The 26,191-nt window shown below is 45.7% G+C and overlaps 1 protein-coding gene across 1 annotated transcript; it reads left to right on the forward strand.

Annotated features, from left to right (window-relative positions):
- The first annotated feature begins 3,132 nt into the window (after positions 1 to 3,132).
- Positions 3,133 to 25,007, forward strand: LOC119466367 (F-actin-capping protein subunit alpha-like). Its single transcript, XM_037726873.2, has 8 exons — positions 3,133 to 3,262; positions 8,667 to 8,782; positions 9,131 to 9,194; positions 9,835 to 10,157; positions 11,001 to 11,085; positions 15,523 to 15,594; positions 21,593 to 21,655; positions 22,190 to 25,007. The coding sequence occupies exons 1-8, from the start codon at positions 3,221 to 3,223 to the stop codon at positions 22,328 to 22,330; spliced, it is 906 nt and encodes a 301-aa protein (XP_037582801.1). The 5' UTR covers positions 3,133 to 3,220; the 3' UTR covers positions 22,331 to 25,007.
- Positions 25,008 to 26,191: the final 1,184 nt, after the last annotated feature.

The raw sequence follows: 26,191 nt of genomic DNA on the forward strand, positions 1-26,191 counted from the left end.
GCCCGTAATTTACGTTAGGGCTCCACTAATTCGGTCGTCGGACTCTGCATGTATACACTGATTGCGTGAGGACAGGTCGGCAGAAGCTCGAAAGGTGCACACCCTTGTGAAAAAGAATGCGGACCAGGGATTTCGCAATAAAATAGACTTCCATCACTGGCTATGAGTGTAACTTCCAGTAATGGCCTTCCAAGTTTCCCAGGGACACCGTTAATTTCAGTTTTTGCGCCTCAGTTACGAATAGGTAGTTTTAAAGCGAAATTTGCCTAGTGTTTCCCAGGTTCTCGCGTGGCTGTTGGTTCGGTCGTCATCTCGCCGGATAAATTTGTGGATATAAATACGTATATATAACCCCCCCCCCCCCCCCCCTGTCGGTGCGCCACTGGTACAGCATCAATTAGGCATGACCAATCTCCAAATCTTTGCTTCAGGTAGATTCCAATATGTGCGATGAATCTTTTTGCTATCTTGTGGTCCGTATACTCTCTTGATTACGGATGTGCATTTTTGTGCGAGACGGTGAAGTGCCAACGGCGAGCCACTATTGTGCAATGAAAGTATACAGTGCTGCAATTTTCACCTGCTCGTCGTCAGGCATTCTTTGCACCGTCTCGTACTGGAGCCATCCAATCAGTCTGTCGTGAGCCAACCACGACAGACTGATTCTCATGACTCTCACGTGATTAATGGCTGCGACCAACTATGCCACAGCATTAGGTATGTTGGTGATTACGTTGTTCTTTTCACGATTTTGGTCCTATTAACTTAGACGACGTAATTTTTTTCCATTGCCGCTGAAAACCTGACGTTTCACGCCAGTTTTGTCCTTCTGGGTCGCGTCTGTTTGCGCTGATAGTGGCCGTTCGCAACTAACGACCACATCGGATCGTTTGTGAAAATGCGCTACGCGTGTTCTGTACGAAATTCCGCTATTGTGTCGTGAAACAACAGAGTGTTGTGTCAATAACCGTTCACTTCGACAACACTCGCTCGACAACATACAACAAAAATATGCCCTTGCCTACGCATTGTACATAGCTCAATTGCATGTATGAACCGCAGGTTAAAGAGAGCAATACTTTGACAGAAACAATTAATCAAAAGATGCCACGATAATTGACAATTTGTTAACTTCTTATTGCTTACTTGCCTTGAGGCGAGATTCTCGCAATGATAGCTGTGCCGCACATGGTATCTGCAATTTCTCTCCCTTCTTTTTTTCTCTGGAACTTAGTCTTTTCTTGGCATGAAACAAGCGCAGTGAGGTTCTTGGAATGGTATTTTATATTTGAAACACCATTTTGCGGTATGTCCCCTCTCCTTTTGAGATCGGACCAGTTGTGCGACAGCTCAATTGCCTTCGAATCCTCGGAGCTGCAGCGTGCCATGATCATCAAACTTTTTTTGGCCTTTAGCGGTATAGCAGCAGGCTTTTATCCGCATTCAACAACTCGAATATCGCGGGCTCTTCCTCCCTTTATTTATCTCCTTGCTGCCAACCGTTCCGTGCCGTTCCGTAGAGATCTCCCGTTCCGCTGCTGCGGCACTACTAGCGCCACTCCCCGTTGAATCTGCAAACTCGGTTCGTTGCAACAGCGCCTCTGAGATGGCGCGTGCTAGAGCGAAATCTCGGAGGTCATAATTGCAATCTCGAAGGCTGTTTTTTACACCTCCGAGCTTAATTTTAGTTTCAGATCTTGAAGGCCATATTACACCGCAAGTTTCGTATTGTGCGTTTCGCGTGGGTACCAAAAGGTAAGTTTGTAGGTATCTTTAGCTTGTTTTTTGGACACAACCCCACATAATCCCGAAAGTATGGCCTTGAACAAATGAGCTTCGAGATACGGTGGGTTCACGCCAAACATGCAGCGTTAGGCTGCGGGTATTAAAGCACTGTGAAGTGAAATCAGATTGAACTTGTAAATAAAAGCAGTTCAATGTTCGGACTGCCCTTGGGACGAAGCGGTAATGTCATAAATACATCAAACATTCCGTCACGGACTGTTTTAGGCACTCGCCATAGCATATCGCTGACCTCGTAACTTGACGCCAACGGGCCAACCCTAGGTGGGCTAAATTAATCCAGAGTCCTCCACTACAGCATGCCTCATCGTGGTGATCGTGGTTTTGGTACGTAAAGCCCCAGATTTGAAATTTTAAAGACCAACGGGCTTTTTGCTATCGGCTTTTGGGTGTCTTCGTCTGCGACTCCCTAGATTGGTACAATAAACCAAGCTCAGTTTTTCCCATGCATTGAATCTCGCGCACAATGCGTTCTGATTCTCCGAGGAAATGCGAAAGCTCCACTGTAAGACAAAAAGCGTAGCCTTCGAGATTAACGTGGGTTGCCTTATCTCGGAGCCTATATGCAAAAGGCGCTCTTTCTCCAAATTTACGCGTCATATGGTAACTGAATTTATAATGCTGATTTTAAACGCTATGAGTTTGCTGGTTGAATGCGACGGAAGCAAGTTGAGTGCCAGAAGCACGTCTTTAGAGCATGGTGTCAATGACTTAGCCTTTAGCGTTTACAGTAAGTAGAAGCCTGGCCTTCGAGATTTGTTTTTATTTCCTTTACATTGAGGGAACCGCTGTTTGCGCATGTAATGTGGGCACTGCTGCTGGACATGCAGAGCCTCGTTGGGGTGCAATTAAGTTGTTCAGGACTTGTTGCTGGGCTAGTTGGTTCATCTTAATCCGTAGTGTTAAGACGCAACGAAGGACAGAAAGAAAAAAAAAAGGATCAGCACAGGAAAGAGCGTCTTTCCTGTCCACACACACACACACACACACACACACACACACACACACACACACACACACACACACACATATATATATATATATATATATATATATATATATATATATATATATATATATATATATATATATATATATATATATATATATCTGGTTGATAACGTAATTTATTCGCCAAAATGCTGCTGTGCTCGCTTGCCCGATGAAGCTGTTCGCTTTCGCGACAGGTCAAAACGATCCATTATGTTCACATCAACCTAAATGTTTCTTGCATAATGTGTACCATTACTTCAACTGCACGACCAGACGAGTTCCCATTTGTGCCTTGCTAAATAAGATAAATTCGAACAAAAGCCGCACACAAGAACATTTATTTTGACTGATCTGCAGCGCCTCTACTGCGAAGCACGCAGGATGTCGTGCGTTCCCATGATTCCTCGGTGGCAGGCGTGTAAAGATGGCGTCAGACTACGATGAGCCGATATCCGACCAAGAAAAGGTATTTCTAGCAACTTTATTACGCCTCTTCATTGTTTACAATGTGTGCGAATTCTTCGACTATGGGCCGAGCACCAAGCGCGAGTGGTAGTCTAGGCCAGTCAAGGGTATGACGGCGCGTGACAAACTTTTGACAGCGCTTGGCCGACACTCCGGGAGCAGCAATCACCGGCGATATCAGTTATCGAGAAGTGCTACGGTGACTGTTGCCAATGTCTTTCCGGCTCGCTTGTTCGTGGGGGAAGAACGGCACTACACACTTCGTTTCGCATCCGTTTCAGTCCCATGCGGCTCTTCGAGCCGAGGTTTTCGTAGCTTCGGTGGGTTAGGCTTAAAAAAACAGCAAAAAGCAGCGGGGCCGATCCCACCTCGGAGCGGTCCCTCGTAGGGTGCTCGCTTTCAAACAACCGACGAAAGCTCGCACCTTCTCGTCGCGGTACTGGCCGAAGGTGTGCCGCATGAATCGCAAATCGCCGGAGTTTGTGTAAGGCCGGGAGCTGCCGACAACGTTATGCATCGAAAGGAACGAGCGCTTTTTGTTTAGCGATCGGCGATGCCATCGGCGGACCGGTTTAGGAACGATGTTGCGTCGGTGGGTGTTTTTGCCAGCGCAGTGAACGTGTCGTCCAGGCGCTTCCTGTCGGCGTTTCAAAGTCCGCTTCGACGAAGCGTTATCGCTCTAGAGAGTTTCATCGCCGGCGTTGCTGGAGTAGCGGTGCTTGTTCAAATGCCATGACGCCGTGGTGTACGAGTCTAGTCGGAAGTTGTAGGGAGAACGCTCAACGTCTGACCGCGCAGCATCGTCGCAAATAAGTGTATTATAAATAGCACTGTAGTTAGGATTGCACAAACCCAAATGTGGAAATAAGTGCACAGGCCGATCTCTGCATTTCGAAATGTGTAGCTGGTTGCGTTTTGCGCACAGGCGATGGTTAAATGAATGTGCCTTGGCGTGCTCATAGCAGGCGACGTCGCTTGTTAGCGACCTCGCGACCTCTCACGTATTCGATCTGGTTGATCAGGTGTACGATTACGGCGCCGACCTATATCAGCGAGGAAAAAAAATTCTTCACAACAACGCGCTTATTAGGCTGACATAATCTGCGATACATGCATTGGTTCGGCGCACGACGCATTGCAAGTTAACGCCCTCGCAACGCGTTTAGTCAGGTTTAGTTGCGTGTAAATGTTCGACATGAGACATGGTTTGTGTGCTGCTTGTGGCCTCAACAGGCGCCTGCAGGTTACGTGACCAGCGGTAACCCCGCTTGCCGCGTTTCCACTTCCGATTTCGACCGTACGTCATCGTTTAAGTGCCCTGTCAACGGCGATTTGCTTTTTGATGTCGTGTAGTGCGTCAGCAGCTTCTGTGACAGGAAGTTCGTGACAAGGCGGCCCGCAGCACGCCATACATAGTCACGAGCAGACGGTCTTTTAAAGCTGGCGTCGTTGAACTCATTTCTTTCTTCCGCGAACGCCGTTTTGCGCGGTCTTACTGGTCTTCCCCGTGAAATATGTGCCCTTCTGATTCACCGCAGCGCAGCCTTTGAATCATCGCGGCAGCGATGACGCCCCTTTAAGATTGTTTTGATCAACACGTAAGAATGCTGGAGATGCGATAGCCGATATTGTTGGTTTGGTTCTGTCGTCTGGTTACGTTTCGCCGTGACGTGCGTTTCTTCGATGGTTTCGAATTGCTCTGAATCAGCCAGCGTCGCGCGATTTCTTGCAACAACAGTCGAACAGGCGGGAGAGTGCGCGTTCGAATCGCACCTGCGGAAAGGAAGGTCGAAAAAAGCTGCTCCAAATCGACCGCCAGAACGGAACGTTTTTGTTTGTCGGCTGCACCGACGACCACAGAACACCTATGTGACGGCTGTGACTGCAGGGTTGTTGTGTAGTGGTATAGTACGCGATGCGTCATTCCCACGTCGGAACGAGCGATCTTTTTTCACTTCTTTGTTGTTGTTCTGCTTTTTTTTTTTTAATTCTCTAGCCCGATCTTTGCAGCACGTGTTTTGTTGCTCCCGACGGCTGCGACCCATTCTTCGCGTTCGCTAAAGCGTGACCGTATCCTGCTAACGAACGTGGCACGGGGTGCTCCGGCTGGGTGGGCGGCGAAGAGCAAAACGTCGCTTGCATTCCTACGCCGCGCACGGCGTCGCCGGCGTGTCGTTCGTTGTTTGTCGCTTTATTTGTTTGTTCTTACCTTCCTTCGTCGTTGTTATTGTCAGCCGAGACTTCTCGCGTTTACGCGCTCCGTTCTCCTTAGCACTCAGCCTCGCGCGCCCGCACGGTCGACGTTATCTCGGCTCGCGCCCTCCCTGTGCGGTGCCTTTTCGCTGCTTCGGGAAGGAAGTTGCGTGACTCTATAAACTTCCTGGCTCCAGGAAAAGATAAATAGAGCCCCTATTAAAGGCGGGCTCTCGGGGAACGACGCCTTGGCACGGGGGCTTGCTTGCAGGACCGAAAGTCGCCGCCAAACGCAAGGTGTCGCGCGAGAAGCGATTCGCACCCTTACATTCGCGGGACTTTGATGTCGAGTCATTAGCAGAGTAGTAAACATAGCTCAAGCATGTCTAATTGAACTTGTGTTTCTCATCCTGTGTTTGTGTGTGGATGTGCGTGTGCATGTGTTTACAAGGTGAACTTGATCGGGAGCTTTAGATATACTGTACCCGAAATAGCATACACCGACCACCTCTGGATAAAAGAAATGCAAGACGAGTCAATTCCATGCTTATGACCCTTGTGGGTCCTTCTTCTTGAGTAAACTATGTTGCTGCGTTATGTTGCTGCTATGTTATTGCGTCTGAATCTCTTGATTCCTATTTAAGCAGTTATTTTTCGCCAAGTGGCAGTAGCGTTAAATTGGTTCCTTCCGCTTTCACTTACCATTTCCACATCCCTTTAAAAAAGGTCGAACGCTACAACTTAATGTTCACTAAATGGCAAATGTACCATATTTCACATTTCTGTGCAGAGGAATGCATATGAAATTCGCAGATGGGATAACTTGTTCCTTTTATATTTTTCAGGAATTGGTAACAAGCTGTAGACAGTAGCCTGCACCCTATGGGTAATCTGTCAGAGGGCACTATTTCTAAACAATGCTGGCTATGACTAATCCTGCAAGTATAGCTAGCAGGTGTTTCTGCTGGATCGAACATCTTTCATAATGACAGATATGGTTGTGTTGCTTGTCCAAGGGTCACTTTGATAGTTTACAGCTGTAACATGTGGGACATTTTACTGTGCGCTTGAGTTTACAGCTCTTGACCAACACATGTGCAGCTAACGTTCGCTTGACACACGCCTTTCACTTTTAGCAGTCAACAGATGTGGCGTTGCAGGCAGAAGCTGACTTTTTCACTTTGAAGTTGGCATACAGGTGTTAAAGGTTTTTGTGATTTGTTAGTAGGATTTCACTTTTGTCAAAGCTGTCATAACAGTTCATTTCAAAATATCAGAAAGGTAAAAACTTGCGAAATGCTGAGCCTCATCGGTGCCAAATAAATCACTTTTTGAGCACATCAGTAGCAGTATTGTGCAATTCGTATTCGAGGGTATCGCATTGAATGACTCGTTTGGCATAACAGAACCGGGGTGGTGAAAACTAACTTGCATGGTATATCTCCTGTCCATGTCAATTTGTTGTCGCATATTTGTCTTTCGTGCAATTACAAGGATTCAAGCGCTTAACTGGCTGTGTCCTGCGAGGTCTTCTTTAAGTACTGACTGAAAATACTGACTGAAATATTTTCTTGGTTTTATATCTTTATTGAATAGATAATGACCCATCCTCAATACCTTGAGGGCGCAAGAACAAATGAATGAAATTACCTCTTAATGCAGCTGGTTCAAAACGCACGATAAATGCAGCGTGGCTTCTGACGTAAATCGGGAAACTCCAAAACCTGATGTGACTGTCTCATGGTACCAGACAACACTAACACAAACACTATGGCAATGCTGGCGAAAGCTGTGTCCATGAGAGAAGCCCACAATTGAAAGGGCCGGTTCGGCATCGTTTGGCAACATGCTCATTGTAGTTTGTGATAGCATGTGACTGCCGCCTCCAGTTTCAGTGACGTGCAAAGATCTTGCTTTGTGTTCGGCGCCTCTTGCACTCGGCGTGAGTTGTGAACTGGTTGACTGAAATGCAATATAATTAGCCCCTTCAGGTGCCAGGTAATTCTGTCTATTGAAAATTTTGTTTCACCATTTTTCTTCATCTTCAGGATCATGAAAAGTCTGCAGACCGGATTAAGAATGTAAATTATTTAAGCTCTGTCAAGTTTACAGAATGTGGGCTCAATGCGAGTACTCTCTGTAGAATTGCAAATAACATTAAATCTTTCCATGTGACGGGATATAAGTTAAGCACCTCATAAATGACAGTTTGACAATTTTTTACAGGCCCCCTCAACGAGATTGGAACTGTGATTCCTATTACAGTTGTCAGATATTCCTATGCAGTGCTGCAACATTTTTTCTTTTGGTGAAACTGCTTGATCTGTACATCAACTTTATCACACAGTTGACATCAAAAGTTGACAGATGGCTGGATCTCGGGAAATACTTGGTTACATGCGCACCCTGCACATGTAACCTGGTGCGCGGATTTGCAGCCTGGTGAACATGAATATCTGAACATAGTGTTGTATAGTTTTACTGGCTACAGTCACGAACTGCTTGGGAACGAGCAGTTCTCAAACATTTGTTCAGATCCTGCAGTATATAAACTTCTTGCGCCGCCTGTACTTTGTGTTACGTTCAGTTGAACAGGCCGGTTTGAACATGTTGGAAAACACCTTTTGCTGCAATGTACTCTGCTAGGTGATCAATACAGAAAGAACTGTCCTTGCAGTGCTGCTGTCAGTTGGTATCAATAGCTTTCGATGTTATGTAAATAAATGAACCTAAATTCACATACAGAATGGTCAGACGTATTGATAGCAATTGCAGCAAATTAGTAATGGTTCATGTTCAACCGCGCCACTTAAAGGCTAACTACAGTGAAATTTTTGACTGCACAAAAAGCCTAGTTACAGATAAACCTATGTGTGCTCGGCCTTGCATCATATCTACTAACCACTAGGTGTATGCATCATCTGCTTAGGTGGTATTTAAAGGCCGCCAATAAAACAAATAACAGCCCTGAAGCTTTGGCAAGATGGCATCAATAATGTATATATACTACTCATTTATAACCAATCAAGTCAAAGTGAATGTTCATTGCAGTTAGCCTTAAGACTATTAGAGTTTGTTAGCTTCATCTTCATCAGGGAAGTGCTCTTAGTGACGAATGAAATGTGGCCCGAAAGAATGTGTTTGTGACTTGGCTGAAAGCCCGAGTTTTTTCAGTGTCAACAAAGAGAAAAATGTTGAACATTTCTATGCAGGTTCGCATAGTGTCCGACTTCATCCAGTTAGCACCGCCCGGGGAATTCAACGAGGTGTTCAACGACGTCCGCCTGCTGCTGAACAATGACACCCTGCTCAAAGAAAAGGCGTCCAGGTAAGCAGGGGTTTGAATTTGAAGCTAGCTATGATTCATAAACGAGAAATGTAGGTTTTCTAGGGCATGTTACAAATTTAAGCGACAATGTGTAAAAGAGTTTCAAGTTGAGCTGTCAGCAGATGTGGCGTTTTTCATGTGTACTGCTCTACTATGAATATCTGGCCTCTGATGAGAGTTTACTAGAGCTGGTTTTTAGTACAGTGAACAGGTAGTGCTATTCATAAAACATGACTTGCAACTTTTATTTGTATGTTCCCGATTTTCAGTGTGTCTTCAACTGTAATTCAAAGAGTAATTGTGAAAACTTCCTCGCATTTCTGTTTCTTTTTTCCCCCTTTTTTTCAGTGCATTTGCACAGTACAATAAGGATCAGCTGACACCAGTAGAAATTGAAGGCTCCGAACACAAGGCAAGTGCTTGCACACTTCTCCAGCTAATCATGTTGCTTAAGAGGAAGCTTTACCTCATGAGTTCCTATTGATGGGAATGGAAAGATTGTTCTGCTTGTAGTCCACTGCACCGAATTTGATGAGGTTTATGACAAAAGAAAAAGGCGTTGGAATCTACCAACTGTTAGGACCGAATTTCGGATTTAGGCTGTCGGCTTACAACAGAAATTGTCAAATATTGACAAATTTGAAAACACCGCAGCATCAGTCTTATTACTCTGTAGCTGAGAAATTTTAAAAATATCGCAATCCTGTAAACTGTGCCTACTGAAGCATCTTAGAAGGCACAATTGATGTACTATTCACCACTCTGGAGTATGTCTTTAAATTTTGAGTAGGACTGTTGCAAAACCCCCGTAAACATTGTAACAACTTCATGTTAGTCATAAACTCATATACAGCTTGTCCACATCAGATGCTTTAAGAGATTCCATTTACGGAACTTCAGTATCCGTTTTCAGCACAGAGTTACGCATCTATTAATTCGTTGTTGGTAAACTGTCTTTGTTAATTATAAACCTCTAATGTATTTGAACAGGGCAGTCGGAGTTGGTGCCGAGCTAAAGCCTCCTCTTAATCGTCTACCGTGTTCACTTTCAGGCGCTCGTCACACACTACAATGACCTTGGCGAGGGCCGGTTCTACGACCCGCGCACGCGGCAGTCCTTCCGGTACGACCACCTCCGCAAGGAGGCAACCGACTACCAGAGCCATCCGCCGGGCTCCAGCGGGGATGGCAGCGTCGGACTGCCCGAGGGCCACGGCGAGAGCTGGCGGGCGGCGCTGGAGGAGGCGTGGACGCAGTACGCGCGCGAACACTACCGGCACGGCACGTGCGCCGTCTTCGACCGCAGCCCCAGTCCCCAGGAACTGTCGCTAGTCGCCTGCCTCGAAGACCACCAATTCCAGGCACAGAACTTCTGGTGAGTATGGTTGTGCGTGCGGTTCTGGCTGTTTCGCTTCCGTTTACTTGTTTCCGATGGGCTCGTCTTGTGGGTCACGTTCATGAAGGCCAGTCAACACTACGGATGTAGAGTGCACATTCCTGCGGGGGGGTAATTTTCTGCTTCATGCAGTTTCTGGTATGTTTCTATGTCTAACCGTTTTCCCACCAACCTGATTCACTGGGTAGTCCATGGTCTAATGGGCAGAGCATTGGGCTGCTCTGCCGAGGGAGCCGTGTTTGAAGCCAACCATTGGACCACTTGGGTCACTCTCAAATAGAAAAGTCCCTTAGAATTTGTCATCATGCCAGTATGATGAAAGCTTTAGATTTCTAGCATTGATAGGCTACCTTGGCGAGATATAGTAATCGCCCCATAAACAGAAGGTTGAAGCAATTACATGCAGCGCTTTCATCCTTGTCATTGTCAGTGATGAACTGCGTCATCTGACACCTCACACCATGCACGTGTGTGTAGCTTTATTCCATATGTTTTAGGTATCTATACATCCAGCAAATTTGCGACCCCTTTACAGCCGCAGTAAATTTTATAGTCGAACATCTGTCATGTTCATGGCATCGTCCCATCAAAAAGTTAAAAACGTGGTGCTGTTGCTCAGAGAAAAGAAAAATAACATCCGTAACACTTGTCAGGGCGCAGCATGGTCCAAGTCGCCGTTTCGCTACTAAGCATCAAATACTTGCATACTCGCATTGATTGCTGTCTAAAAGACGGTGCGTTTTAGTGTCTGAGGCATTGTTTGAGCCCGGACAAAAACCTGTCTAACATTGTGCAATTTTTTTTTCTGCCCTTGGTCACCAGGAATGGTCGTTGGAGAAGCGTCTGGACAGTAAACTTCCCCTCCGGTGCTGCCACAGCTGATGTGAAAGGACTCGTCAGAGTTCAGGTAATGGTCTTTTTGACATCCATGCACAGGCATCTAGCAGCTCTCAGTAGAACCGTTTCATAATTGTAACGCTATCTTTCCTGCGAGGCAGCTAGCCCAACTAATGGCAGTGTATTCATTTTTGCAGACAGCGTGTACAAACAGTTTGCTTGTATTATGACACGGACAATGTGGACGTGGCTCTCGTGTTGAAACCATGCTCAAGAGACAAGGCCCAGTGTGGGCAGCTAGCACTTCATCTTCATTTGAACATTCACCGGTGCCTCCATTAGTTGGTTAAATGTGCAGTGCAGAGAAGCTCGCTTGCAAATTAGGAAAATTGTCTATTAAGCTTATTGAAGGTAGAAAAACTGCCTTTTAAGGCATATGGCCGACGCACGCACTGAGTCAGAACAACGAAACTACAGTTCGCTGCAACAACTGAGGATGAAATCGTGGGCGCTATTTATGTGATCAAGGATAGCGACTACACAACTTTTTAGGCACGCAGCTGATGTGCGTATTGAGTCAAAACGAAACTGCTTTTTGCACAACCGCTGTGGAAGAAACCGTTGCCACTATCGACGTGATCATGAAATACGCGGCCAAGGCGTTGTTATGCACGGCGGTAAATGCAATAAAGGCACAAATACCGTATTTACTCGAATCTAGGCCGACTGCGATTCTAAGCCGACCCCCTAAAAGTTCGAAGTCCGAAAAAAAAAAAACACTTACCTCGAATGTAGGTCGAACGAAAAAGCGAGGACAGCATTCGCAAAATGAAACAGCATTTATTAAATTTGAACATGCCGAGCTCATTCTATGTCACCATTGCTGCTAGCCTCGTCGCTATCTTCCTTACTGCTGACATCTTCAAACAGTGCGCTATATTCAGTACCATCCAGCGCATTAGAGATGCTGCATTTTTGGAAGGAGCGCACGTTGCGGCGCACGCAAAAACCATCTCCCGTGGCCCCCTCCAACGACAGACCGATGCCGAAGTTCCGCCCGGCTTGAACGTTTGACGATGCCTCTACGGCTAGCACAACTACCGTATTTACTCGATTCTCACGCTTCTTCAATTGTAATGCGCACCTGTTTTCCGTGAGGAAAAATTTGGGAAAATAGATTTCCTCCCGATGCATTGATGTTGCGATGAATAAAAAAAAAGTCGCAGTTTCGCCCGAAAGGCGATGCATCGAATGCGGTAGCAAATTAGTAGACCGCTATTAACAAGCACGGTGTCACGCGCGCTCAAGCAAACATGAACACATCTCGCTCGTTGACCGCGGAAACGAACTGTCAAACGCTGGAGACGATGCGCGCCTTCGTGCTAGCATGCCTCTCGCTTCAACGCGGCGAAAACACGGCGCGCGGCGGACTTTACCCGTCGCAGATTGCTTTCAAGATAGGGCTAAGCCTGATCGTATCGCCGGAGTGGATCGTCGCAGATTACGTCCTGCTTCGGTCCACTGAAACCGTTCCGCATTGCTTTGCTGGCAAAAATCCTCTCCTTCTGTTTGCGCCAGTCCCGCTCGCAAGTTTCGGATTCTCCGAACGCCCGTGATGCGGCCCGATTTCCGTCCGTCTCCGCACAGATGATCACTTTCATTTTAAATGCGGCATCATGATGAACTCGGTACTTCATACTGATAGAGTACACGCTGAGAACGTGAAGACAGACGGGAGACTATTGCCTAAGCACGTGTACTGCAGCACACGGAGGAAGCTTCCGCATGCTAACACGACGCGCGTGCGAGGCGGCCATTTTGAAATGCCGACGCAGATTTAGGGTCGTGTTGAAAGTGCGCGTTAGATTCGAGTAAATGCAGTATTCGTTTAGAAAGCGGCACTATAGTGGCATCGCCCATTTGGTGCCATTACGATAACGCTACACCGCGCGCCGATGCTGCACCATACCGATACTACCGATATGACGCAGGTCAAAATGGCGACGTCGCTCGTGTACTTCAGCTGGCTACTGGTGCGGCTAGTAGCAGCTGCGATACTGACTTTTCTAGATGGCGCTAACTATGCACCATATTTATCAGTTTCAGTTAAAAACTGGCGCGTTTTTTTTAAATCCTCGAATCTAAGCCGACCCTAGAGTTTCGTATGTGATTATTTGAAAAAAACTATCGGCCTAGATTCGAATACATACGGTAGGCACCAAGCATGCTGCTGTTGGTGTCATTCCCGTACGATTTCCGCTGATGACTATGGCGATACAGACTCCGCCGCTTCATTTCGAATGGACATTAGCACCGTTTCTGCTTTTTGCATTGCACATTTCAGTCTCATTAATGCAAAAGCATATAACCTTCGAGATTTATGGTTGATGTATGCCAGCCATGACGTAAAGCATATCGTCTGAGATGTGTTTTTGTATCGGCCATCCGTGGCTTCTGGCTGCCTATTCAGGAGCGCTGAATAATTTGAAAATATTGAATACCTGAATTTGAATCGAAGCGCATAACGAATAGAGAATAATTCGATCGAATATACGACAGTACCGAATGATCTTCCATCCCTAGTTTTGGCAATTACACTGTGTGCGTATTTTTCCGCGACCGTCCTGTTCATACGCATGTCAAAGTTTATCGGTGTCTGATCACCGCTTCCATTTTGTGAGCAGATAACCTCTGTCCTGCGCAGTGCTCATTACTCAACTTGGGGCCCATTGCACACAGCAAAACCAAAGACGGGCAGAAAAGCGAGCAACAGACACGCGAATTCGACACTATGGCCGACTAGGCTCCCTATGCGTACCAAGTGCCGGCCGCCCCTTCTTCACTTGGACTCTCCGGTGCGCCGCACCTGGCCAAGCATTGCGTGCGCTCTCTGTGCTATTACATCAGAGTAAAGTCCGCAAACTGCATAAAATAACTGGTGCAGAGAACCAATTGCGTTTTTTTTGCTAGGTTGCACCGGTACTGGCGGCAGGGTTGTGGTGAGAACAGGCTGAGCGTTGTCACGGTCACTCTTTCCGGCAGGTCCCAAGCTACCGTGATAACACGCAGCCTGTTCTTACCGCAAGTTTACCGCCAATGTTTTCTCGTCATGGCTTTGCCGTTAGATTCTCAATCATAAAACCCACTGCCCCTGCCGGTGTGCCGCCGCAGCACGTTAGCTGCAGAATTTTGTTTACATGATCTCTGCATTTCTCACGTGGCATCATTATTTCCAACACAGCGACGGGCATTGCGATAAAGTGCGCTTGCTTTAAACACATGTGCGAGAGTAAGGGATTCTATCTAGTCTCTCCGGGAAACTACAGCACGGCCGTTCGATCGTGGGACTGCACAGTAGCAAAGTTTGGGGTATGTTTATTATATGAATGCATTCATTACACGAGTAAATATGGTAGCAGAGAGCCAAAGTAAGGATGGTACTTTTATCGGCCGTATGAACTTGTAAACATTCGTTTGCTGACTAAATTAACAAGCATGGTGTCAGCACGCACAGCAAACATGAACACGTCACACTCGATGACCGCGGGCACTCGGTGTCAAAACGCTGGCATGAGGAAATGCGGCAGCAGCACCGAGCGTAGTGACCTTCGTGTTGTCTATCGCTTCAACACAAACTGAGCGCCGAGAACACACAGCATGCACAAAGCTACGAGCTGCCGACACACCTAGACTCTGCCCCCAACGCAGATCGCTCTCAAGATACAGTCGCGCAACCGCCACATATGCAGTTGCAGCGGGAGTAGAATGCTGCCTCCCCTCCCCTAGATACAGCACAACGTTATATGCCTTGCACTTGACGGAAGACAGTGCTCTTCAGGCGAGATTGAGCCACAATCATCAGCTCTCCTTGCACGCTTTCACTCGCACATACAGCATAGCACGCGCCGCGACAGTGTTATCGCCCTTGGACTTTATTCGGAACCTCACGGCGATGCCGATGACAGCATAAATGCGCCTGGAGTGTCCATATAATTGCTATCGCTATAAAAGGAAAACTTGTGTTGAACACAAAGCCAGAATTCGCATTGTATTCGCTAAAAATCTGAATTCCTGCCAAGCCTGGGAGCATAGCCTCGAATTCAAAGTTTCAATCCGTAGTACATTTTGCGACCGGCACAGCTATCCATTAAATTAGATGCACCAGGCTTTTAACAGTGCAGAAATTCAAATTTCTTGTGGAACCTGTGCCTCGTAAGCTTTTGCGGCCAACTGTACATGTGAACAATTCTCATAAGTGGATATCTTGGAAATCCATACTTCGAACACATTCTTTTTGCTTTACACTTCCTATGAGCCATGTGGTGTGGGCACTGACAAAACCATGAATGATGGACTTGTATGTGCCACCACTTGTAATACTCGATGCCATCTGTCAAGCAGTGTTAGCGCATGCCAAAAGCAGTGATCACACGGATGATCCTGTTTGAAGTTTCTGACAAAGCAAGGCGAGCCTGCTCAAGTAGCTTGTCTTTCATGCTTTCTGCAGGTACACTACTACGAGGATGGCAACGTCCAACTAGTAAGCTCCAAGGAGATCAAAGCCACCCTCAACATCACGGTAGGTCCTCTTCCTATCTGCTTATAGCGGGCCTCGTTGGGCAGCGCATGAATAGCATTGGTAACTGAAGGGGGCATTGTTTGGAGCGTGGTTGAGCAAACCTGAGCTCGCCAGCAAGGAGCAACTGCACTGCATTGTTGCTGTGACTCGAAGAACCCCACGACTTTACTATGTATACATTTATAGGACGCCACCACCAAGTCATTTGGGGCATGTCTCTTGTGTCCTTTACAGTAACAAGGCGTACCTTGAGCACAAAATCTTTCCGGCTATCGGAGATGTGAATTTTATCTAGAAACGGAGTACCATCAGCATAAATTCAAACACAAACAAGACAAAAAAATGGATTGTCATTGTGACTGTAAGCCCCATGCTTGAGCATCACAGGAGTGGGATATGCATATAATAAAATAACTATTTGCAGTCGTGTTACATCTTGTTACAAGTAATTGCATGGGAATGCAGTTTGCAATTACTCTGCTTTGCTTTATAGATAGTTTCTTGGCTCTCCTGTTATAAAATCTTTCCTGGAGGTTTTATGTATACTGCATAACCCATTTAATACAATTTCTGCTGGACTGTGACAAAAAGCTTAATACACGGTGATGTAGTCTGAAAGTCTCACATCAGCTGGCAAAACAGCGTCAAAGCTCAAGCAGTTGCTGTTGCTGGACTCTGCCGGCACCCTTCGGCTTCTGCCGCATCCTCAGGCTAAGAAAAACACTGTGCCGAAAACAGTTGGTGACAACTTGTGGAGGTGTGTTCTTCCACATGTGAGCGATGATGCACACTGTGTTGAGAAGGTGCACTTTGTATCACTTCCCAACTTCGGAGAACAAAACCATCTAGCACTTTTATTCAGTATATAGACAAGCACTTACTCGATGATACCCTGGCATGGGTTGAATAGCAGAATTAGTATGAGGCGTCAAAAAAAAAAAACTTTGATGATTTTCTGTTCGATCGTGCAGTTATATGCACTGTAGTTCTCAACGACCTTTATTATTTTGCTGCCCTTGGAAGAGAACTGCCAGTCCAACTGCTGCAGCCAGCCTCGAAAAATATTCAGTTCCTCCAAGCCTTCCTCTTTGCCCCTTATTCAACAGCAAGGCTTTTAATATTTTTGCAACAGCGAGGGGTTTGAGTAGGAAATTAGCGGGACAGTCCTGACTTTTGAGCAAATGTCCTGACGACACAGTCAGGAAGGCCAGATATCCCAACTTGTGCTTTTTTCCTGCTGAATAACAGAAATAAACCAGATTTTCTTTTTATAATGCCCAACAGCTTGTTCGCACTTTTTTTTGTGATCTGTTGCATTGCAAGCGCAAAGGCGGTTTTGTTTTTGTTGTCGTCTAGTTTTGTCGTATGTCCTAAACATTCACAGTAACTCTACTGTGTATACTTGTGTAAGGGCCGCACCCCTAACTTGTGAGCCGAAATTTTTAAAAAGAAATATTTTTAGCTGCCAAACGCACAAATTCATGCACCAGCGCAAGTTAAGCTTCACTAATTGCTACTAGATGGCGCAAGCGGCTCTTTTGCCCCTATAATCATCAGTACTCCAGAGATCATGTGGGACGCGGCCGTAATTACGTCATAATCACATGTTTGCAATCGTTCACTTGGAGCCATCTTTTCTTTGTGTGATGTTGGATAGTGTTGCAGTGGTAGTCGGTGTATCATGTGGTCAGAGTTGCGGTTGTTCAGTGGATCGCGGGCTATGTTGCTTGGTGACGATGGGCAAGGATTTGATTGTGTACACCGTGAGCTTCAAGCTGAAAGTCGTGGCTTACGTTGAAGAACATGGCAAGCGAGCTACTGGACGCAAATTTGATGTGAACGAGAAGTGTGTGCGTCAGAGGTGCAGCCAAAACGGACAGCTCGCTGGAACAAACCGAAACAAAAAAGCATTCTGTGGGAAGCCGTGCAAGTTTCTAGAACTTGAAAAGGAACTTGTGGAGTACGTCACGAGTACGAGAAAAAACGGCTATGCAGTGTTGACAGAGATGATCGGCGTGAAAGCCATTGCCATTGCCCGCCACATGGGCACTCTCCTTGTGAGTTTTAAGGCTGCAGCGCTTCATGAATCAACACAGGCTCTCCATTCGGCGCAGGCCAACACTGTGTCAAAAGCTGCCCAGTGAGTACAAAAACGAGTTAAAGTCCCACCGTTTCGTGAACAGCCTTCGAAGGGAGCATGGCTATGACATGTCTCAGATAAGGAACGCGGACCAGACGCCAGTCTGGTTCGATATCTTTTGACAATGGTGTCATGCGACACCATTGTGAAAAGCTTCAAGGTCCTGGGAATCGGGAATCGCATGGATGGTACAGAAGGGGGGGGGGGGGGGGGGGCGACTACCTCTGGGAAAGCGCCCGTGAGACGGACTTGTCAAGTAGCAGCGAGAGCGAAAGCGACGACGAACATCCATACATAACGTGGGACCACTTGGCACTGTTTACACTGTTATTTACAACAGTCACAGTAGCAATATGAGGTCTTTGCGGGAAGATATAGGCCTGACTCGTGTAAGAGCCGCACCCCGTTAAAATAATGGGAAATAAGTGTGGCCCTTACACGAGTATATACAGTATCTGTATTTGTAGCCGTGTTAGTCGGGCAGCAATAATGCATCTTTCTTTTTGTAAATCGCGACATGGTAGGTCTAAAAAAATTTGTTCAACTTTATAGCACTTACAGGCCTTGGCGGGCCTTGCCACTGACAGGGTTGGTCGTTGCCAGACCCCTCCTCTCCGTCCCGACTTCATCCATTTGAGAATTGGCAGCCCTAGTTTTGAGCCTTCCCAATGACAAGTGACTAGTGCTCCGTTCCAGTCATATTGGCTGCAAAAAGCAGAGTTATTCTTTGCATGCACTTTTTTTCCACCGATGCACGGGTCCCCTTTAAGGGTCTTACCGTCTTGTCCGGAAGAGCCTTGAAAAAAAAAATTACCGTCTCGTCCACATTGAACGTATCATTTGGGTGATATGTAGTGCTGTGTTGAAGCGGCTGCACATTTCTCTACCCGGGGGTCACTTTTTCATCAACGCTGCCATTTTCCCCACACACACTTCTGAAGAAAAGTTTGTGCCTCTCTCAGAACCTCGCGAACCAGCCTTCAGAAGCCTTGAATGAAATAATCGTCATCGTTGCATACTTCTCCGCTTGTGCCATTTTCAGAGTTCAACTCAAAGGCAGATACGCATTACGAGAATCCCTCCCCCCTTGAAACAAAGCTTCTTTCAGCTGAGAATCAGTTGCTGTTCGTAGCCGCTTTTTTGAAGAATGAAACTTTTCACCTTTGAAGGCTTGCAGGATCTGCTGTTAGTTTTTCACTTATGTGCCCAACGTGCTTCTCCTCACATCCTACTTTTTCATGATATCTTGTCGCTATGCACCATCTTTCAATGCTTTCAAGATTTTGGCTTTAGACACCTACTCCTTGGTCTCGTCCTTCTGTCGCTTTGCAGGCATTGCCGTGAGAGTAGCTTATGGTGACATGGCTTGCACAACATGGCCGCAATGGCAAAAGAAAACTCGACGAGAACAGACAATGCAGATCCTACAACAACAAAGGGAAAATCTTGCAGTCGACTGACAAGAACAAAGACGGAAGCAAACAAAAAAAGAAAATATGCTCAGTGATTCTGCAGTCATGCCACCATCTGATGACGATGGCCATGCCGTGGCGATGCCTACCGCATTTCAGTTTCACTAAGATGCACCTTTACTTCACTTTCGTGCAGGGACAGTCGTCAGCATTTGTCCGAATTATCCGGTGCATGGGCGAGTTCTGCCAAATAACTAAAAGTTTGGTCGCATAGACTAAACATGCACTTTGCCTAGGACCAAGATACCCCTCTGAATTTCCAAATGGGGTTCAAACTAACAAGCTTTTACCTCACATATTTCCCAGTAGGCCGAGCATAAATGGGCTGACTACGCCGAGTACGTGCAGACCGCTTCCATGCCGCTGCAGTGTTTATGTTTATCTCGTGGACAGCTGCCCTGGCATTCGATTTTGCAACCCTCAGGCAGCTTCGAATTGTCTTGGGATCCCAACCCATGTGACTTCCTAATCAGGACCGGAACTAGCTAGGCTGCTGTTTAGCTGCCAGGGGCCAGGAGGGGTATTCTGTAAGAGTCCACCTAGTGCTGCTGGAGCCAATCGCGACAGCCAAAGTGGACAGTCCACTAGGTAAACTCTTACAGAATACACTTTGATGTGTACACTTCTGAACTCCGAAAATCAAAAAGGCTCAGTACCAGGATCGCTCTCGACTATCAACGCGTCCGGTGCTACAAAACTGAAAGTACCTTCAAACGTGATCATCGGAGATTACTACCGAAGTTTGTCAACCTGTTCCTGCTCGCACATATGCTTGCTTGCGACCTGGTCAGTCCATATTTTGAAAACCATCATGCTGTCGCTATGAGTAGGTGAAATTACAGGCAGTGCATGCACCGAATCTTCTTACCCTGACAACATAACAGAAATCGACTGAGCTGTGATCAGACTGATCGTGGATTTCTTTGCAACAGCCATTCTCCCCGTGCTTCCCTCACTTAATCACCACCCTCGACGATGCAGACATCAAGAATTGATTAGGCGCCACTTTAAACTGCTTGAAGAAGTTGCCCGGGACTGTGTCGCTATTTAACTCGGTAAATGAACAAACATTGGACGCGTGGAACTACAAACAGCAAATGCAGCCAATGCAGTGTTCAAGACTTAGTGGCTTGGCTTGTCGTGTAGTTTGGGCATGGTCAACACCTAGGCTTCGCTAGTTTCTGTTTTAGGAGGCAGTGGCGACATGGCTGACGACCATGCCAGTGATGTATTAAAACCTAAATATTGCTATTTCTGCTTGACTGTGTCATCAAATTGGCAGGCAGTCATGCAGGCAGAGTCTAAATATCAAACAGTGCACTGTAAGCTGTCAGAAATTTTGGAAATTTTCGCCAGGGCTGTGGTGTGTCAAAAACACACTTTGATGGTGGTAGGAAGTGTGCACCTAGGTTGTCTAGTGCGATTGAAGTTTTTCTTTCAAATTTTTTCAAATTATAGACTGTACACATATATTTTTCTTGTAGTTATACGCCAAAGTCGCAACATGTTGCCCGGGATGGTCGACGTGTCAAAGGGGATTCAATACATAAGCGCCTATGAGCCCTTTGCTGGGACCGGACTTAAGCGACATTGTACTCGGGAAAACACATAAATTAGGAATGTATCAGTATGGTTCTACTGTATGTGCCAAGGAAACAGAAGCACTTCATTAAATTGAGTTTTGTTGAATTGTCGTTCGTATTATGTGCTCAAAGTGGAGTTGTTGAGCTGAAGTGATAGGAAGGAGTGCATCAGACAAAACAAATTAAAACCAAATATTTTCATAAATGCAATATATGGTGCACAGTTGGTATCAGTTTACCTAGATACTGTAGCAAGAAATATGGTTTAGAACTTTAGACAAAAGGCTATATTCCTTAGAAGTAACATTTTCAACCCCAATGCAGCTTGTTTAATCAGCAAAGTTCATCCGAGATTTAGCGGTGAGTAAACATTTAACAGTGGAATAGCACTTTGACCTGATTGTGGGTTAACAAATGCTTAAGTGCGTTCTGCGAGATACATGTCGGCTACATTGGAAATTCTATGCTGCTTCCCAAAAGAGACGTTCGCAGCAGTGTATGCTATCCTCTGCGTGTGTTTCTTCACCAAACTCGAGGGGTGGTTCAGGACGCCTTTAAACGATTTCTGTTTATCGAGTCTCTTTTCTGCCAGTCGTGTATCCTGCTTGTGCACTCCGGTGGCTCAGTGTCTGCAGAATTCTGGTTTTTGCCACAGTGTCATTAGTTTGTTTGCTGGCTGTGCTAAACACATTCTATTACTTCTGGAATTGAAAAAAAAAGCTAATGTACGTTACATATTGCAATGCATTAAGTTGCACGTTCCCCTGTAATACAAATTCTTGTCACTCATATCCTGTCTCCAGAATGAACAGCAAGCTGCAAAGGAGTTCGTGCAGATTGTTGAAGATGCAGAAAACGAGTATCAGGTGAGTTTTCTCATCAGTTTGTAAAACATTTTCGAGTCAGTGCTCCTGGTTGGTTATTTACTCGGCCATTTCTCTTGTTGTGGTATGCAAGATTTGGTAAACAGAATGAAATCGGCATTAAACTTGGTTACATAAGTACATGCAGGATTCTTAACATTCTCATTTTGTATGTATTGAGGACTTTACTCGCCTAACCTGCTGTGGTTTATGGGACCTTTTTCATAAGCGGTGAACTGGACATACTGAAATCAAAATTTTTGGAAGTCATGAACTACCAAAAATGCCAGGGCTTGTCTGTTGTGCATGCTCTTATCATCAGAGCCACATTAATGTCAAAAGACAAGCAAGCGGCGCTCATACACAGTGATTGCAAAAAATGACCAGTCATCAGCTTGGCAACATGCCTCACAGGAAGGCTAACTTTACAGTTACGAAAAGGGTCCATTACAGCGACACCTACGAACATACTAATGTTTTATTGCTGCCATCATACAAAGTAGCAAGCCTTGCCTATCCTTTTGTTTTACTTCTCAGACTGCCATCTCCGAAAACTACCAGGCAATGTCGGACACGACATTCAAGGCGCTACGCCGACAGCTGCCACTGACGCGAACCAAAATTGACTGGACCAAGATCCTCAACTACAAAATTGCCTCGGAGCTGAAACACCACTGACTGTCTCCTTCTCTCTGTGCCGCCCGTGCTTGCAGATTTGGTTTTTTTTTTTTTTTTTTTTTTAAAGACTCTTCTTCTTGAGCCCGAATTTTCTATCCTTTACGTGCTTCTGATCTACTGTATTCGATGATTTGTATTGTTTATGGTTGCCCGTTTATTTTCTGTTGAGCCATGTTGTAGTTTCAGTCTTGCTTGTCTCTTTGCCTCGTCGAAATGGACTTCATGCTGCACACTTTGATGGACCTCCTGCGTTTGGACTGGTGTGGCTGTTCTACTTCTCCGGGTGCAACTTGGTCCGAAATGCTTCTTTTTTTTTTTTAATAGAGCCAGCAACCAAGCTAATTAAACTGAGCCAGTTAAATGTAGAGGCATCTTTTTTATAAAATGGTACTGTTGGTGATCATGCTGTTGGAGGTAGTCAAGTATCATTAGCTTTAAGGTATTTTGTTTGTGCAACATGTGAAAGAGGTCTAATAGACTGACACACTTGGAGGCTCCTGTTCGTTGTTTATTATTATATTTTGGTTCCTACAGTGGCTTCCTTGAAGATACATTCTCCAAACTCTACATGCAATTGATTGTTTTCCCTGTGTTAATATAGTTCTGTGGACCATTTGTCTTTTGGCGAGTTTTGTAAGGGCAAGGTTGAAGTGGTGTTTGCCAACTACCATGCACGGTCATTTGAAATGTTAATGAGTGCAGGATAGTCACAGCTCACTGTTGTTTCTTTCTTTTTGCCCCCTCACACACAAATTAGGCATTCATTTATGACTCAGCATTGAGACATCTGTATGCCAGCCTCAGCTGTGCAGTGCAGTCTTGATTGGAGCTACGTTAGCGCCAGCCTTCCGTGGTTTCAATACTGTGCCTGTTGCTGGCGTACTAGTATTGTTATTTTGAAGAACCCACATTAGTGCAGCATTTACTTTGCACTTTCCTTTGTAGTGGGAAACATGTTGGACCGGTAACTGTTGCACAGAGCCAGATTGGTGCACAACAAGGCGGTAATCGTGGAAGTTTGGAACTTGCAAGACTTTTTAAAGTGCTCTGCATTATGCAAACCCCTGCGTCTTGCCTCTGCCGTAGACATCTTGCTGCCGAATTTTTTTTTTTTTTTTCGGACCGACAGACAACTGCACTTTGTTAGAATCCAGTATGGAGGAGATAAAAAGCAAGTAGTAGTGCCTAAGCGGTGAAGATATGATGTCAAGTCTGTGAAGCCAAGCTAGGATGTGTTTAATCCCAATCAATCCTTTTCACTTGCACCTGTTCTTTCGTGCAAATTTGCGCTGTTGTCGACTACGGACACCAGGTGCCTCGGGCATGTACACTATTGAGTGACAGAGGATTTTGTTTTTGGTTATCATTTTGCTTGGGGCATCTTTTGCACACAACAGTGCTTTTCGTGTTGCTTGATTGATGGGCTTATTACAGACAGTAAACGGACATCTTAACATTTAAGTAGACTGTTATAGGCCTTTACGAAAGTGGAGTTCCTAGCATTTCTTTTTTAGAAAAAGAATTCTTAATGTGAGATTGTTTTTGATAAAGTATAAGCAGAACTTGAGACGAGTCCAACATTGCCGCTTGTGCTGAGAGCAACCACAGCCGCATATTGCAAGGCTGTTAGAAACTGCCAATAGATTGAATTGCAAGAATCGTGTGTGTTTATTTTATAGCCTGTGAAGCTGTTTAAATGCTACAAGCTTTTTAAGGTAATGTAATTGTGCTTTGATTTTACACTTCACACTTCCTTTTTACAATCTATTCTGTGCGGCATTTTTTTTTCTCTCAGCCTAAGTTGATGCACAAAGAGGCAAGTTCTAGGTGCTCTACAATGCCTCTGTTGGGAAAAGTATTAAGCATTATGTAGTGCTGTAACAGACTATAAGCGTGGATGGACGCATAGGTGGATTGCATTGAACTGCTTTCCATCACTAGGGCTTGAGCTTCGCTCTGTCTAAAATATTCGGTGAAGCGTGAAGGTCCTGTGACAATCTTAATGTGTTGCAGTGTTCTGTTCCTGCGCTCTCTCTCTCTCTTTTCTGTTTATCTTTTGAGAGATGCAAATGGGCTGAGAATCCCTTCGATAGTTGCGTATTCGATGCGCAGCCTGTTTCGTGTATAAGCGAAGTTCGTATGTGCAAGCTCGGAAGAGGGTGGCGTTTATTTATCTGCCGTATTTGTTTCACTCTTTGGTTTTTTTTTTTCTTTTTTGGCATAGCTAGGCGTGTGTTAGGGCAAGCCCCTGAAATTAATGATCCCTATGTTTCTTAGGTGGTTGGTGAAGCGGTGAGCCAGCGATAGAGAGAGCAAGACTGTTGTGAATCAAAGGGCAGGGAATGTCTGTGTGTGTGTGTTACCATTTTCTGGCACATTCGCCTTTCTTCACAAATACAGTTTTTGGCACAGAGAGAGAGAGTCAACATTGTGACACGAGTCGAGACAAAAGGCATGAATTAACTGTTTCTTTTTTTTTTTTTTGTGCCACACGTGTGCGAATTTTCTCGAGCTGTGGTTGTAACTTCTTTCCCTAGATGAACAATGCTGTTGTTCTGCCTTCCCGTGGCTGGGTTGGCGCAGTTTGCGCTTGCGCCGGGCCTGTGAGATGGAAGGGTTTTTTTCTTGTTGACCCTTTGGGGGATAAGAAATGTTGAATAAAAGAGGGTTGCGAGAACTTGTTCTGCTGCCTTTTTTGCTGCCGTATCTGAACCCTGTCGGTCACCGATAAATAGATGCTGCATTAAGGAGTGCAGACATGTGATTTCAAAGTTGTAAATGCATTTCTCTTGCTCGTAAAAGGATGTCACTTTGCAAGTATGAAATTTAGTATACAAATTCGATTTCATGGTAAAGTTTTCCCGAAATGCCAGGACCTGGCGTCATCAACATTATTGTGACATAATGACAGCAGAATTTTGCTGACGACATGCTAGTCTAAGTATGCAAACCCGTGTATCGAGATGTCACGGGTGTCACACCTGGGACCCAAAGCAAGATGTCCATCTCTGTCCCCTTGTCCGCACCACTGAGGTGCCATAAAGCTTCACTTTGTTCATTTCATGGAGCTCACTGCTGTCACTTTGCAATCTGTCTGCATCCATCTACTTATCTATGTTTGGAGCCGTTTTCCCGCCATATTGGGTTCGTAGTGAATGGTGTATGGGTAGCGCATCGGACTCCTGTGTTGAAACGACGTTTGAAACCACCCGCCGGACCAATTTGGATCTCTGAATATCTGGCACTACTGGGTATATGTCGCTGTTCTATGAACCTGTTTGATGCCAACTTGGAGCACTGGGAAAATGCAGTGGTTATGTGTCGCTCTTCAATGTATCTGTGGGCTACTAAGCACAGGTCAAAACTTAGCGACTATTTCAGCGTTTTTGAGAGACCGAACTATGGATCCACCCGCCGTCCATTCCCCTGCCTCCTCTTAACCTATCTTCGCACTAGCTCACGTGGTTGACCAGGGTCGTGCCATGAGGAGAAAGGCTCGCCATATATCTCTGAGGCCGCGTTTTGAGGCAACAGTTAACTTTGGTAACCGAGCATGTGTCACTGCTTACGTGGCACACTACGACAACAGTTAAACCGTTTCACGCTCTTCAACGAAACTCTTTGACAAACTTGGTTCACTGAACATGTGCCGCTCATCAATGACAAAAATAATTGGTTTGTCTGTTGCTGGACTGTATATATATAGGGCCAAAGAAAGCTATCGATTTAAAACGGGCGCTGCAGCCGAGCGCTGTCCGTTTTCGTCATCCGCACCTTGAAAATTGTGACCGGTGACAAAAAAGTAATTGCGACCACATCAGAGAGTCTTGCGAACATTGTAGCTGTTCCATTTACATATGT

Source organism: Dermacentor silvarum, chromosome 10 (genome assembly GCF_013339745.2).
Source record: "Dermacentor silvarum isolate Dsil-2018 chromosome 10, BIME_Dsil_1.4, whole genome shotgun sequence".
Lineage (NCBI taxonomy): Eukaryota > Metazoa > Arthropoda > Arachnida > Ixodida > Ixodidae > Dermacentor > Dermacentor silvarum.